The following is a 14051-nucleotide window of genomic DNA, read 5'->3' on the forward strand; positions in this document are numbered from 1 at the left end:
TGACGTTAAGTAAGTGTACGTGTAAAAACTAAGCATTTCATTAGTAAGAAAACAGTTAAACAGAGCATTTACCGTCGAGAATGGGAGATAAAAGATCTACTTTCTCTTTCGCTCTCAGGGATAGGGAAACCTTTACGCACAGACATCAATTGGCCTATAAATAATTAATTTCATTTGTTAAGCGCAAAGATTTGTTTCAAAACTATTTCTAAATTCAGTTCTAATTTCCAGCAAACGAATAAATGAACAATAATAACGAAGTGTGTTAAAAAAAAAGTGTGTAAAGTTATATCCAAATACATATGCTGTGCCCAATATGGTCTAAAACCTGACAGGTGGACAAATCTAAGCTTGTTTTTAATAAAACAAATATAAATATGGATATAATAAATAATACTGCTAATAATAATAACATTGTACAAAAGCAAATTGAATGAACTGAAAAAGCCTCCCGAGATGAAGAAAGTATGAAGGCAGTGGTTTTTAAATTCATGTAGGCTAGAAATTAATATGTTTTGTAATATTTTAATCATTTATATTTATATCCTATATATATCCTTATTATATATATCCTTAATATATTATATATTTTTCATATGTAAAGATATTTGTGTATTGCTCTACATCTTGTGTGTAGTGTGTAAGCCAGGCGCACTCCAGACAATTTCCCAACTTTGTTCTGGTCTAAAGAACAGACTTTTCTCAAAATAGCAACGCGAGAAAAAACTCGTGCTTTTTTAGACCAGAACGCCTATGGGCGCACATATGAACGCAAATGCATTTGCTATTTAAACAACATGGCACAATGGCTTAAAATGACCTGAACGTAGCAAATAACAATTGCTTTGCAAATTGAAAAAACATGCAACAAACCCTGTGGATCATGGAAACAAACACATACGACCCGTGGCATGCACAGACACGGTCTCACCCAGCCATTGGGTCTCACAGCTTGGCATGTCTGCCTTGCCTTCGGAAAGCAAGTGCTCTCATGTATAATTAAGAAAGATAAGAATTTATAGGATAAGAATACTCTTCTATGAACAATAATAAGAAACCAACGTGTTATCACTCCACTAGCAGATTCGCGCTACGTCACAGATTTTGATCCCACCCCAAAAATTATTTTAAACCCGAAAAATGAAATCTGAAAAAAGCTCAAAATGATCCAGTTTTCCCTACAATTAAAGCTGACAGGTGCTAACGTTGTCTTAACTGATGCACATCACACACAAATCTGTTGAAATTTAAAAAAGCACTCCAGGGTGTCTCGAACCTTTAATTTCAGAATGTTTAGATATTTGCACAATAAAACAAGACAAAAACTAAGTTAGTAATAAGACTAAGTTGTAAGACTAAACTTAAATGAGAAAATATTTTTTGCAGCGAATGCTTCGTGTGTAAAATTTTATTCTTATATTATTTTAAAGGGGCATTAGTATGACCAGCAGATGTGTGGCAATGTTCTTTTGAGTTCACAACAGTACAGTAATATTCAATGTATGCCTGTAATATTTCTGCAGAAAGACGCATTAACATTTTTCAGGATTATTCATGGTCTGCTGAAATTTCTAAATTCAAAAAAGCTCCCTTTAATATTTGATGGATGAACTGTGAGGAGAAGAATGCCACCCCATTGTATTCATTATGTAAAAAAATGATTGTCTACAGTTTCATGGAAGTTACTCCGACAATTCACCCAAAGCATTTTGGGGCATAGGATAGAATAAGGTGAATAGTGGGAGAGAAAAAGATGAGCTGACCTGTGTCTATGCTTGGTTGTTGTCTATAAATGACCATTCCTCCCTGGAACAGCTGCAGGAAACAGGCTGGCTCCTCCCCTTCTGTTATAAACACCTGAGCGCTACACTCATTGGTCAGTGCTGGTGACAGGTCCCGCCCACTTATATTAGAGTGCCGCCCCTTCCAGATGAAAACAGCAGATCTTTCCTGAGCCAGCGCACTCTCATCCCCTACAATATAATGATGATAATGACACAAATAGAGCACACATTTATTTATAACTGTATAAAAGAAACACACAAAAATTGACTTATTTTGTTTAATAAACAAACAATTTTTTAGTATCATTAATTTTTTGTTACTTATTGTATTTTTTTATGTTAAGAATTTATAAATCTTGAGAGTAGTTTAAATATTCAGTATCACTTTACTATAATGTTCAATTAGTTAACATTAGTCAATACATTTAATTAAGAATCAACCATGAATGTACAAATGAAAAATTAACATATTTATATTTTAATTTAAATTCTTTACTGTATCACATTTTGCAATACACACAAAAAAATCCCTCTTAGGGGACAATAAAGCATACAAACAACGACACAGTTTATTAATCATTTATTAATCATGAGGCAACATTTAATGTATTATTAAAATACAAAGTTATGGTCATTAACATTAGTTAATGCACTGTGAGTTTATAAGAACTAATAATGAACTACTTTATTTTCATTAACTGACATTAAGAATGACAAGTACTGTAATAAATGTTATGTTCCCTGTTTGTTTGTTAATAAATATTGTTACTAACAATAACTAATGAAATATTATCACAAAGTGTAAACAAAAAGTTTCCAAAAGCTGTTTCTAAGTGAGTTTACTACACTCAAAAGCCCCCTTTTTTGTGACAACTTACCTGTTTTATGTTGAATGCACTTAAACTTGTAAAAACATTTAAGCTAACTCAATCTATTTATGTTGGGACAACATGGACGAATTGTGTGGAACCCAGCCTTTTCACAATGTACTAAACAATATAATTACTCTCTCTCTCTCTCTCTCTCTCTCTCTCTCTCTCTCTCTCTCTCTCTCTCTCTCTCTCTCTCCCTCTCTTTTTATATATATTTTTTCTGAATATTATAAAGAGTAGTTTAAACATATAAAACCATTCAGTATGCCTTTCTGACCCACACATGATCTCTCACCTGAGGCTGTAAGGCTGTACGTCCAGCGTATAGCGTATGTGTTGCCCTCGTTCAACTGTCCCAGGCTCTCTGGAGCAACTTCACAATCCCCACCCTCTGAAATCAGCCACACTTTCACAGAAACAGTGCTTAGATCTGCCTGCCGACCATCACTGAAAGTGACCAAGTCCCGTCCCCTTCGCACATCCACACCATCCAGAATGACCTGAGACACTCCTGAGAGACACACCCCTCCAAAAAGAGCTCTAACATCACAGGACCACTGCTCCGCTGATGCTTGATGGAGACTGGAAGCGGTCTGAAGAGAAGATGATAGACATTACAACGATAGAAAGAGAGTAAACAAAAACAAAACTTTAAAAATGTGGAAAAACTGCTGTTTAAAATAACTGATTATGGAAGTCATTTAAACAAAAGAAGAACATGAAAATATGTTTGTTATCTAAACTTGTGAAGTTTATTTATAAACTAATTTCGAGAGGATCACATGCTTTATGATTGCCAAATACGCTTTATCATCAATCATCAGCTAAGTGTGAACTCTTGAAGTGTACAGTCTGTCAGTCTCCTCACCTTCACCTCCTCTTGTATTGAAGGAACGATGTGGTTTTTGTTCATGCTTGTCTGCTCAAATGAGTTTGCAAACTTCTCTTTGAAGAGTATCGTCTCATTTTGGTCGAACACACGGCCAAAAAGTGCCCAGTCTGGCCGTCCAATACCCTGTCTAAACACAGAGAATATTTGTTTGTGAACAAAACAATAGGCCAATGGAATAGTTATTTACACTATGTCCACCATTGCCTTGTTCGAAAAGTCCAAAAGTTGTGATGCATTAACTTTTTCATAATAAAAAACTAACATTCACACACTGAAATCTCTTAGCATATAAATACAAAATTTATATCCATTAAACAAATATACCCACATAATTATAATTACATAATTATTACTAATTTATACTGCGCTGTTCAAAAGCAAAAAACAAGAAAGAAGTGACTGTTTCCTCCAAATGTCAAACCTGAAACAATTGTGCCAACATAGTAAAAATATATAAGCAGTTATAATTTTAAAGCCCTTTGGTCAAACTGAAGGTCTACTATCAAAGACTTTGTGCTGACTTCCTGCTAAAATGGCACCAGGTTTAAATGTTGAAGTTTCACAAAGAAATGCCAACTGGCTCAGCCGGGACACAAACCAGCGACCTTCTTGCTGTAAGGTGACAGTGCTTACCACTGAGCCACTATATCAACATATACAGCTGTCAAAATGTATTAAGTTTGACAACCAACAGGGTTAAAACCGTACCATATTATGGCCTCGTTAAAGCAAGGAGAATTTATGATACAAAATGTTATACTGATAATATAGTTTGTAATAAAACAAAATATATATACTCATTACCAAAAATCGGAAAAAAAGAAGCATTTTCAACTGTGGACTTTTATTCAGAATTTCTGAAAATGCTCCCCTATGCTAAACCTACTTGTGAATGTGGGCACTGCCACCAGAGGGATCCAGAGGATTGATCCTGCAGTTGCTATAATCATACGCTCCGTCCCAAACCTGCTGAGCCAGCTGAAGGGCCAGCTTTCTTTCGCTTGGGCCGACGTCTTTCCCATGCCACAAATAGAGCTCACTGCCGAAGTCAAACAGCAGAGTCTGAAACAGACAAATACACTGTAAGTCCATTTCACTAAGCACAAATGCATTTCTGCCATGTTGAATCACAAAACAATTCCAGGTAAAGTGTACCAAACATTAAATTTAATGTGATGAAATTAACTCATTTCACTCAATTATTGATGAGAGTTCATTGCATTTAATAAAAAATATATACAAATTAAAAATTTTATATTATAAACAAGAAATTCAACTGCGTAGAAGCAAATTTGAAATTAAGTGTGTGTTCACTTAAAATGTCAGTGCCATTCTATAAACGATCAACTGCAAGCGCTTCTTAAACTGTCAGAGCACTCAGAGCTGAGCATAAAGCGCACAATCAGAGCCTCGCTACATAGCTGGCATTAAAAAAACACTGCACTTCTACTGACAACAACAACAAAAAAATGCTCAACTCCAGAAAAACGCTTTGGTTGACACATGCCCTAAGTGTTACCATCTGTGTTTTTGCACAATATTAACATATGGAGATATAAATTCATCTGTAAAGTTGTGGTGTCTTAGGATTTACAAAGGTTTCTGTTATGATAATATTTGTAGGTTTACCATTGTAGTGAAGAACAGAGCCATTGATTTGGTTAAAGATGAGCTGAAAAAACATCAATGTCTATGAAACTTAGAAGTTGAAGTGGATTTTTCTTTCAGTATGATGATGTACTTTCAACTGAAATTCACTCACAGCAAACTAATGGTTGGAGGGGCATGGCTAAAAATATTTAAGTCAAACTGACATCATCAGAGTAGGACTGGTGTTCAAGAACTGAAGCAAATGGTCAGATTTTAATTAAAGATTACCAAAACAAACGTTTTTTTTTTATTAATATTTGCAAATTAAGTGTTACAATGTTAATAAACATTGTCAATTTTAATTTCATGTTAATTGTATATGTGTATGATCCATAAGTCCATCTATGCAGTATATAAATATAATCTATTTGATGGTTGCATTAGCACATGCTATTGCAAACTAACACTTAATTATGAAGACTGAAGTTGAAGTTTATGCAAAGTGAACAAATTGTTTAATTCAATATTTCAATGAAGTTGTAATAAACAAGTAGTGATGTGTTATAAATGTTTTGAGTAATCTGAACTTGAGAACGTATAATGTACACATCAAGACTTGGGATCAGGACCTGAGTAGGGTTGAGTAGACTGTGGTGCGGGACGGAGGCCCAGGCCTGCTCATGAGGACTCAGTCTGTCCCCCTGCAGCCTGTAAATACAGTTTGACTCTGATATGGCTTTCTCATAGAGCTCATCATCTTCAACACTGTCTGAACCTGCAGAAGCATAAAGCATATATATATATATACCATTTGAGTACTATTGGGAAATCAAAATGCTCATGATCAGATGGTTCTTCTGATTCAAATGTCACTTGCCTTTATACGGGGTCTGTCCCCCGAGAAGCTTCCAGAACTCAGCTGCCTGCTGGCTGTCTGTGTTTACGCCTTCATCCAGGTGAACAACACCGGTCGCCTGGCAACCCAAATCCCTTTGGGTCACAATCAGTGAGGCCATTTCAGATGCCTGGAACAAACCATTAATAATCATTAACAAAATAAAATGTAATTATATACCTAGCTTTGGATACAACAAGCTGTGTGTATAATTAATTTATTTATCATTACATTTGTTACATTTAATAAAATACATTCAAATTATTTCATATTTTGGTTTATACCCTAAAACTATACCAGTAAGTATGCATGTAAATTATCGTTGGTACTGGTTTAAACAGGGATTACTCTGAAGGTACCTTTTCTCTCTCAATGGTGTTGGAGAGTTTGCCGGTCCAGAGGAAGCAGTGTGATTGTGTGACCAGCAGAAAGCAGTCACCGCTGTTAAGAGAGTGAGACACCGGCTCCACCATCCGCACCTGCACCTGTCTCCATCCTGAATGTTGTTGACATAAAGACACTAGCTGTTTCCATCCGAAGTTGCAAATTTAACAAAAATAAAACATTTGTTATCCCATGTGTTCATGAAATTAAAATCATTACTTCCTAAGAAACACATATAATTCATTCATTAATTTTCTTGTTGGCTTAGTCCATTTATTAATCCAGGGTCACCACAGTAGAATGAACCGCCCACTTATCCAGCATGTTTTTACCCAGCGGATGCCCTTCCAGTCACAACCCATCTCTGGGAAACATCCACACACACACACACACACACACACACACACACTCACACCCTATGGACAATTTAGCCTACCCAATTCACCTGTACCACATGTCTTTAGACTGTGGGGGAAACCGGAGTACCCGGAGGAAACGCAGGGAGAACATGCAAACTCCACACAGAAACACCAACTAAGTCGAGGTTCGAACCAGCAACCCAGCGACCTTCTTGCTGTGAGGCGACAGCACTACCCACTGTGCCACTGCGTCGTCAACACATATAATCAATTTTTAAAAATTGGATTTCTACAAGTATTCAGACAAAATCACATATATAGTTTAGAAGCGCATCATAAAGTTTATTTGGTAAATAAGTTTCCACTTTTATTTATGCACTTACAGTTAAAGTCAATTATTAGTTTGTTTGTTTTTTCCCCAATTTCTGTTTAACAGAGAGATTTTCTTCACCACATTTCTAATTTCTTCACCACATTTCTGGCCTTCTGGTCCAGTGAGGATTTGAACCAGCAACTATCTTACTGCGAGAAAGCCATGCTAATCACTTAGTCACTGAGCTGCCATATATATTGTTTTTTTCTATAGTAATAATAATTTTTAAATAACTGCAATCTTGTTGTCTTCCTAAGAAATTCCTTTTAAAGAGATTTATTATCTAACAGACAGCAAACTTTCAAAACACTAAATCATTCATTTATTCATTCATTTTCCTTCAGCTCAGGTTCTTTTGCAGAGGTCGTCACAGCGGAAAGAACCGCCAACTACTCCAACATATGTTTTACAGCGCATGCCCTTCCAGTCGCAATCCAGTACTGGGAAACTCCAATACACATTCATTCACACACACACTTATACACTACGGCCAATTTAGTTTATTCAATTCACCTATAGTGCATGTTTTTGGACTGTGGGGGAAACCGGAGCACCCGGAGGAAACCCATAGGAACACAGGGAGAACATGCAAACTCCACACAGAAATGCCAACTGGCCCAGCCGGGATTCCAACCAGCGACCCTTCTTTGAGGTGACAGTGCTAACCACTGAGCTACCATGCAGCCCAAGAAGTGTAAATGTATACAGGAATGTTAGCATCGAATTAACATCAGATTTATATTATATATTTGATCTATATTTTATTCCATGTAATATATTTTATATAATACGCACTTGATTATATCCTACCTTTAACCTGGATGAGCATGAGTTTGTGGTATGGCACAGTGGGTTTGCTCAGTTTTCCAGAGGAAGTGACATCAGCTGGGGTGCAGTTTGAATTTTTCATAGCTTAAGGGAAAAGAAAGAGATCAAATAAAAGAACCTGAGATTAAAAGGGTGTTAATATGTTTAACACTGTTGACACATTCAATGACTGAATCTTTAAAAATGATTGATGACTGATGAGCAGGGAGATAAAATTGTAATCGTCATTTTAAACCTGTATTATTCTCCATTTCGCTGTTTTCCTCAGGCTGCATGAAATCCTGCTGGATGTCTTCTCGAGCAGCAAGAGCACGTAATGGATTCCGGGAACCCTGAGTCCTGCGTGACGGCCGAACTGATCGCCTGTGTTCAGCTACAGCTGAGCTCAAACTGACACCCACACAGAGAAAGAGAAAATAAAACCAGCATCAAGTCCCAAATATTAAGAAATCTCTCACACACGCGCATGTAACAACAGACAGACAGATGCTGGTTTACATTGGTGTGTTGGTCTGGCAGAGAGCACTCAGGTCTGACTCTGTGTCTCCTCCGGTGGTGGGACATGCTGGCACTGAGCAGGGTTCAGCTGGCATCACCTCTTTATCCATCTCAGTGCCAAACATCTGACTCTCCTGCACTTCCGTGGTGCAAACGGTTTGTGTTTCTGTGAAAATGAGTTTGGGAGACTCTTCTTCCTCACAGCTTGCCTGAAATAATGGAAAGAACTAAATTATTTCATACTGTAGTATATTTCTGATATATTTTAATACCAGGACAGTGTTTAAAAAAGTTTATTATGTGTTCAAAAGTTTAGAGCAGGGTTTTAAAGGCTCTGCTGCTCACAAAGGCTGCACTTTCTTAATAAATAATACTGTAAAACGTGGATTAGTACTTGGTTTAAAATGATTGTGTTTTTATTCATGTGAAGAAAGATCAGTCATTAATTTAGCCTTATTTACATGATTGACCTAAAAAATGAATGACCTTATGTTGCACAGGTATATTTTTGTAATAGTCAAACATACATTGTATGGGTCAATTTTTCTTTAATGCCAAAAATCATAAGAATATTAAGAAAAGATCTTGTTCCGTTAGGATATTTTGTAAATGTTCTATTGTAAATATATCAAAAGTCTATTTGGATTTGTAATGTGCATTGCTAAGCACTTCATTCTGACAACTTTAAATTTAATTTTCATAACATTTAGTTTAGTTTGAACCCTCAGATTCAAGATTTTCAAAATAGAGTTGCTAAATATTCCCATTTCCTCACAACATACATCAATGGAAAGCTTATTTATTCAACTTTCATGTGTATAAATCTCACTTTCCAAACAATGTACGCTTATTTTTTAAGTTTGATGCTCAAGAAACATTATTATCAATGTGAAACATTGTGCAGCTGATTTGTAAGTGTATTATACAGTTTATTAAATAATACCCTTAACTGTATACTTACTAAGTACGTAACTATCTACATACTATATACTTTACTAAATCTTTAAAATACCTCCTTGACTCTCCCGGTCACATGTGGTTGGGCTTGAGTTGTTTTTGAAACCTCCTGAGCTTCATAAGAAAGACTTCTCTAGAGATGGCGAAAGAAAGTGGAAGAGAAGAGCATTAAGAGTCAAGTGCTAGTCAAATCAAGCCAAATTAATTATATGTACTTTTAACTGCAAAGTATGAACAACACATACATTTAAAGTGTACAACACATGAATAATTAGTATGCAAGTCGGTTTTATTATTATATTTTGCCCCATTTACATTTTACTACTTCCAAATCAGATTTATCTTACTATTTACAATTAATGACAATTTGACATTTCATCAAGTGAAAAATTGCCTGACATTCAGATGTAAGTTAAGTAGGTTTCCTCTGACACATATAATGGCCCCACATTACATCAAAATATATTACATTATTTAACAACCACAAAGTAGCATCTTTGTGGATAGTAGCAAAATAGCATCCACAATGCTATATAAAAAAAATCTTTTTTTTTTTCCAGAACTAAAGCCTATTGGTAGTCTCCAGAAGTATAAGATGCCAGATTTTGCAATTTAGAGATTTTGCAATTGTAAAGAATCCTGAAACGTGAGCACAACCCAATAAGAATGACAAGCTTAAGGGTCATAAAATAAGTGAAGACTGAATTTCTGAGATGAGGACTGAAGTTTATCATGTCGGAGCAGAAGATGCAGGAACCAGTACCAATTTCACTTGAACCACTGATTAAACCATTGTATCTTTCAGAATCATTTTTTTTCTTCATTGATATGTTCATCTCTTGCCATATTGCATTTTTCAATTCAAGCTTTCCTTTAAAAATTATGCACCACTTGTTAATGTTTATATGCAAAATTAATCATATTTATTATAACGGTTGTGCTTAGGAAAAATATAATGAGAATATTGACTTGCATGCAATATAAGTATAAAAAATGTATTTTAAAAGGATGAGGAATGAACGTGTGATTCTGCATTCTACATGAGAAAACAGAAAATGAAATAGCACATGACCTAAAAGCACATGCTGAGAGAAACAGTACTTAATGGAGAGATGCATCACATTCACAGTGGACACCAAACATGAATGAAATGCTCACCTCATTGAAACACATCACATACTGAGGTGTGGAGTTTGAGCGTGAGTATACAGATGAAAACACAGGCTCCTGAGACGAAAGGAGAGGGGAACTGAATCATGAAATATCATTCTCAACACAAAAGTTACACAGAACGAACACAACGAAACTCACTTTTGAACACATATATGTTAATAAGCAATGATACACAGTACTGTATGGTTGTTTAGCTTATAAACATTCTCAACCAATTTGCATGATCACAAATTCTTACCCAGCACTGAGTTTGTGGTATAGACTCAACTGCACTGACAGATTCATCCTGCAGGTGGCAGTGTGAAAACCAGTGAAGTGAAAAAACATTGAGGAAACATTAGAGTGACTCACATGCTGCATGCTATTGCAGTATGACCAAAAACACAAATAGATCACTGAGTATCAGATTAAATATTGTAAAGTAGGCTCAAATATGCCATGGCACCCTGAAAACAAAATTTCTAAAATACACAAACAAACACTTACACAAACCTGTGGCTCACTGCTTCTACTGATATTGCACTTTGCTGTAGCACCTTGCTTCTCTTCTTCTTCCTTTGTTCTTGAGTTTGTCAGTCTGTGAAAAGGATTTTGATGAGTTTTGTGTCTACTTTCTTCACATTATTCCAAAATGAAGCTAATCCTTAGTTCTTTAAAAGTAATACATCGTGTGAGACCATATCTTTACCACATTTTATGTACTGACAGTACTATGGGATAAACCTTTGTCTGCGTCTAAAATCGCAGGCGCCCTTGAGTAGGTGCTTCGATTGAGCACATAATTGTTAAAGGTGATTTGGTCAAAGTCCCTTTGCAAGTTATTTCACTTGGCGGCCATCTTTGAAATGTTTCTCAGGCAGTATGCATTCTGTCTAAATGGGGAAACAGCTAATTTTTCAAAACTGTTGGCCAAGCTTACGATTATCTTTCATATTTGGAATCACCAAATAATTAAACAACAACTGTATCAACTGTTTTATTAATGTTCAATTCAAACAAAATTGTCATTTTTTTAAGTTGCCCAAGCTAATGCGCATGTGCACTCAAAAAGAATGAGATCACGACACCAACCTCATTTATGGTCGTTCTACACATTATCATCCTCTGGATAATGCTTTGTCTGATTGCGCTGCTCTTCTGAAGTAATTCACAACTTGGTCTTGATGGCTGTCTCCTCTAGAAATGACAGTGACTCTTTGTTTACAGGTTTGTGGGCGTTTAAGTGGTTTCTACTGTCATGTAATGTGAGTTTGACAGGATGGACTGAGTGTGTTTGTTGACCATTTGTTGTCGTGAAAGCGCACGTCTGATCCGAGCTTCTTCCCCGGAGAAACGTAAGTCTATACTGATCGCTGATTGGTTCCTGTACTAGTAAGCAGTGCTTCGTTCGCCATATTGATCATTACACTTTTCCCCATTCAAAACTATACGAGTGACATGTCTTGTGTATTCTATAGTCCTTGATTTGATGCAATGCTTCTGTGCAGTGTGTTACCAACTTTACATTTTGTCTTTTAGGTAGGACATATATGTCAGTTGATAATTTCACAATGTACCACATATCTGTGCTTTAGTTTCTGTCTGAAAAAATAATTTACCTTTAAAATCCATGTGAAATAAAAATGTACAATGTTTATTTTTCTAGCTTAGTCTTTAGGAGTTTGCATGTTCTCCCTGTGTTCGCGTGGGTTTTCTCCGGGTGCTCCAGTTTCTAATTAATTGACCATAGTGTATGAGTGTGTATTGATGTTACCCAGTACTGGGTTGCAGATGAAAGGGGAGTCGCTGTGTAAAACATATGCTGAATAAGTTGGTGGTTCAATCCGCTGTGGCGACCCCTTATAAATAATGGACTAAGCTGAAGAAAAATGAATAAATGAAGGAGTTAAATCAATCAAAATCTTTGATTGACAACTTTAGCTACAATATTCTTATCCACACCCCTTTTACCATCAGTTTGCTAAGAGGCAATGAAAGTCCCGTCCTCTACTGAACATATTGTTTCAGTTGCAAGTACATTAACATACTGAATTAAAAGTCTAAGTAACTTCAAGTTCTTTTACTGCACCTAAACTTCTAAACAGGACCATATATATGACAAGAGACTCAAAAAGTAAGAGAACCTGTCAGCGATGGCCGAATCTCCACTCTGTTCTGTGATCTGCAGAACCTCTGAAAGATACAAATGTTCCTCAGGGTTTGGAGCAGATCTCCGTGTTCTGCCGAAGGATGTTTCCTTCCTCGTCCTCTGCCTCCAGGGAGCGCCGGAGAGATGACCCGGAGAATGATCCACCGATGACAAACTCCTCTCCTCCTTCACTTCTGTCTCTCCCCTCTCTTTGCCATTCTGCTCCAGGTTGTGTCCATTCAGGTCTTTCCTCTCTCTGTCACTCCTCCAGACCACTCCCTCAGAGGAGCTCTTTTTCAGGATGCCTTTAATGGGATGCACTGCATTCTGGGAATTGGTGTTCGTTGTATTCTTAAGATGGGGAGATGAGAGTTCAGAGGAGGAAGAGCTCAGCCCGGAGAGACGCACTTCACTGGGTTTCAGGTTGGTGGACTCGGCCTGCTGGCGGTCAGAGAGGTGAGGAGCCAGATGAAAACGAGGGAGCTGCACAGGCCCTTTTTGAAGCTGAGAGAGGGAGAAAGGCCTATCAGCATTTGAGAAAGAACCAGAGCAATTTAAGTGACAAAATAACTAAACCTGACAAATCAAACCTTTTGAAATGTCACCAGCAGGCTGCTGGACTAACCCACATAGAAAAATACTCTACTAATTTACAAAACATTGTAAACGTCCACTAAATATAATACAGTGTTTTCGAACCATATTATAGTAAAGTGTATTATATCGTGTGCATCTCACAAAGGCCTCATGAGGGTTGCAGTCTCTCACGGGATTCCCAACAGCACCCCATATGGGCTGAGAGAGTTTGTTGAAGTAAATTTACAGTAAATATACTATATATTTTTATCATACTAAAGTGAAGTGTATAATAGTATTATTTTACATCATTTTGTTAACAAATTATGCAGTATACTAAAGGAATTATCTATGTGAATTGAAAACTGTAGAAATCTAGAAGTATACAACAGTTTTCACTATAGTTAACTGTGATTTAGATTAGATTAAATTTTTTTAACCCACCAGTTCTACTGCACCCAACCCGCTCTGAGTTTGGACTGAACCAGTGATTCTTTGCATTGGAGTCGATTGCTCTAACAAGGAGGCTACAGGTCATGGCCTTTAGCGTCTGTTGCTAGAGCACCTTTAGAGGTCAGAGGAGTGAGGTTTACCTGCATAGCACTTCACTAGCTGGCCTTCATTACACTCACCCCCTAAAACTCACTGCCATCCAGGTCACGGCACCAATGTAACCCGACTAGCCTTACACCACCCTACCCACTCCATGCTAGGATCCAACCAGCGACCTTTCGTTTGAAAG

The 14051-nt window shown here is 36.8% G+C and overlaps 1 protein-coding gene across 50 annotated transcripts in view; it reads right to left on the bottom strand.

Annotated features, from left to right (window-relative positions):
- The window catches only part of svilc (supervillin c), a 64350-nt gene that overhangs the window by 11267 nt on the left and 39032 nt on the right, over positions 1–14051 (bottom strand). For 25 of the 50 annotated variants that reach the window (XM_073944865.1, XM_073944850.1, XM_073944851.1 and 22 more), the window contains 15 exons: positions 12729–13237; positions 11098–11182; positions 10844–10891; positions 10591–10659; positions 9488–9565; positions 8476–8684; positions 8213–8367; positions 7960–8061; positions 6393–6529; positions 6016–6163; positions 5768–5913; positions 4435–4610; positions 3525–3675; positions 2952–3249; positions 1764–1973 (listed from right to left, as the gene is read on the bottom strand). In XM_073944865.1, coding sequence (XP_073800966.1) covers positions 1764–1973; positions 2952–3249; positions 3525–3675; positions 4435–4610; positions 5768–5913; positions 6016–6163; positions 6393–6529; positions 7960–8061; positions 8213–8367; positions 8476–8684; positions 9488–9565; positions 10591–10659; positions 10844–10891; positions 11098–11182; positions 12729–13237 — 2521 coding nt within the window. Of the gene's footprint in view, positions 1–1763; positions 1974–2951; positions 3250–3524; positions 3676–4434; positions 4611–5767; positions 5914–6015; positions 6164–6392; positions 6530–7959; positions 8062–8212; positions 8368–8475; positions 8685–9487; positions 9566–10590; positions 10660–10843; positions 10892–11091; positions 11183–12728; positions 13238–14051 lie in introns of all 50 variants that reach the window. The other 25 variants (XM_073944876.1, XM_073944864.1, XM_021474702.3 and 22 more) reach the window with 3 other exon arrangements.

Source organism: Danio rerio, chromosome 3 (assembly GCF_049306965.1).
Source record: "Danio rerio strain Tuebingen ecotype United States chromosome 3, GRCz12tu, whole genome shotgun sequence".
In the NCBI taxonomy this organism is placed as follows: domain Eukaryota; kingdom Metazoa; phylum Chordata; class Actinopteri; order Cypriniformes; family Danionidae; genus Danio; species Danio rerio.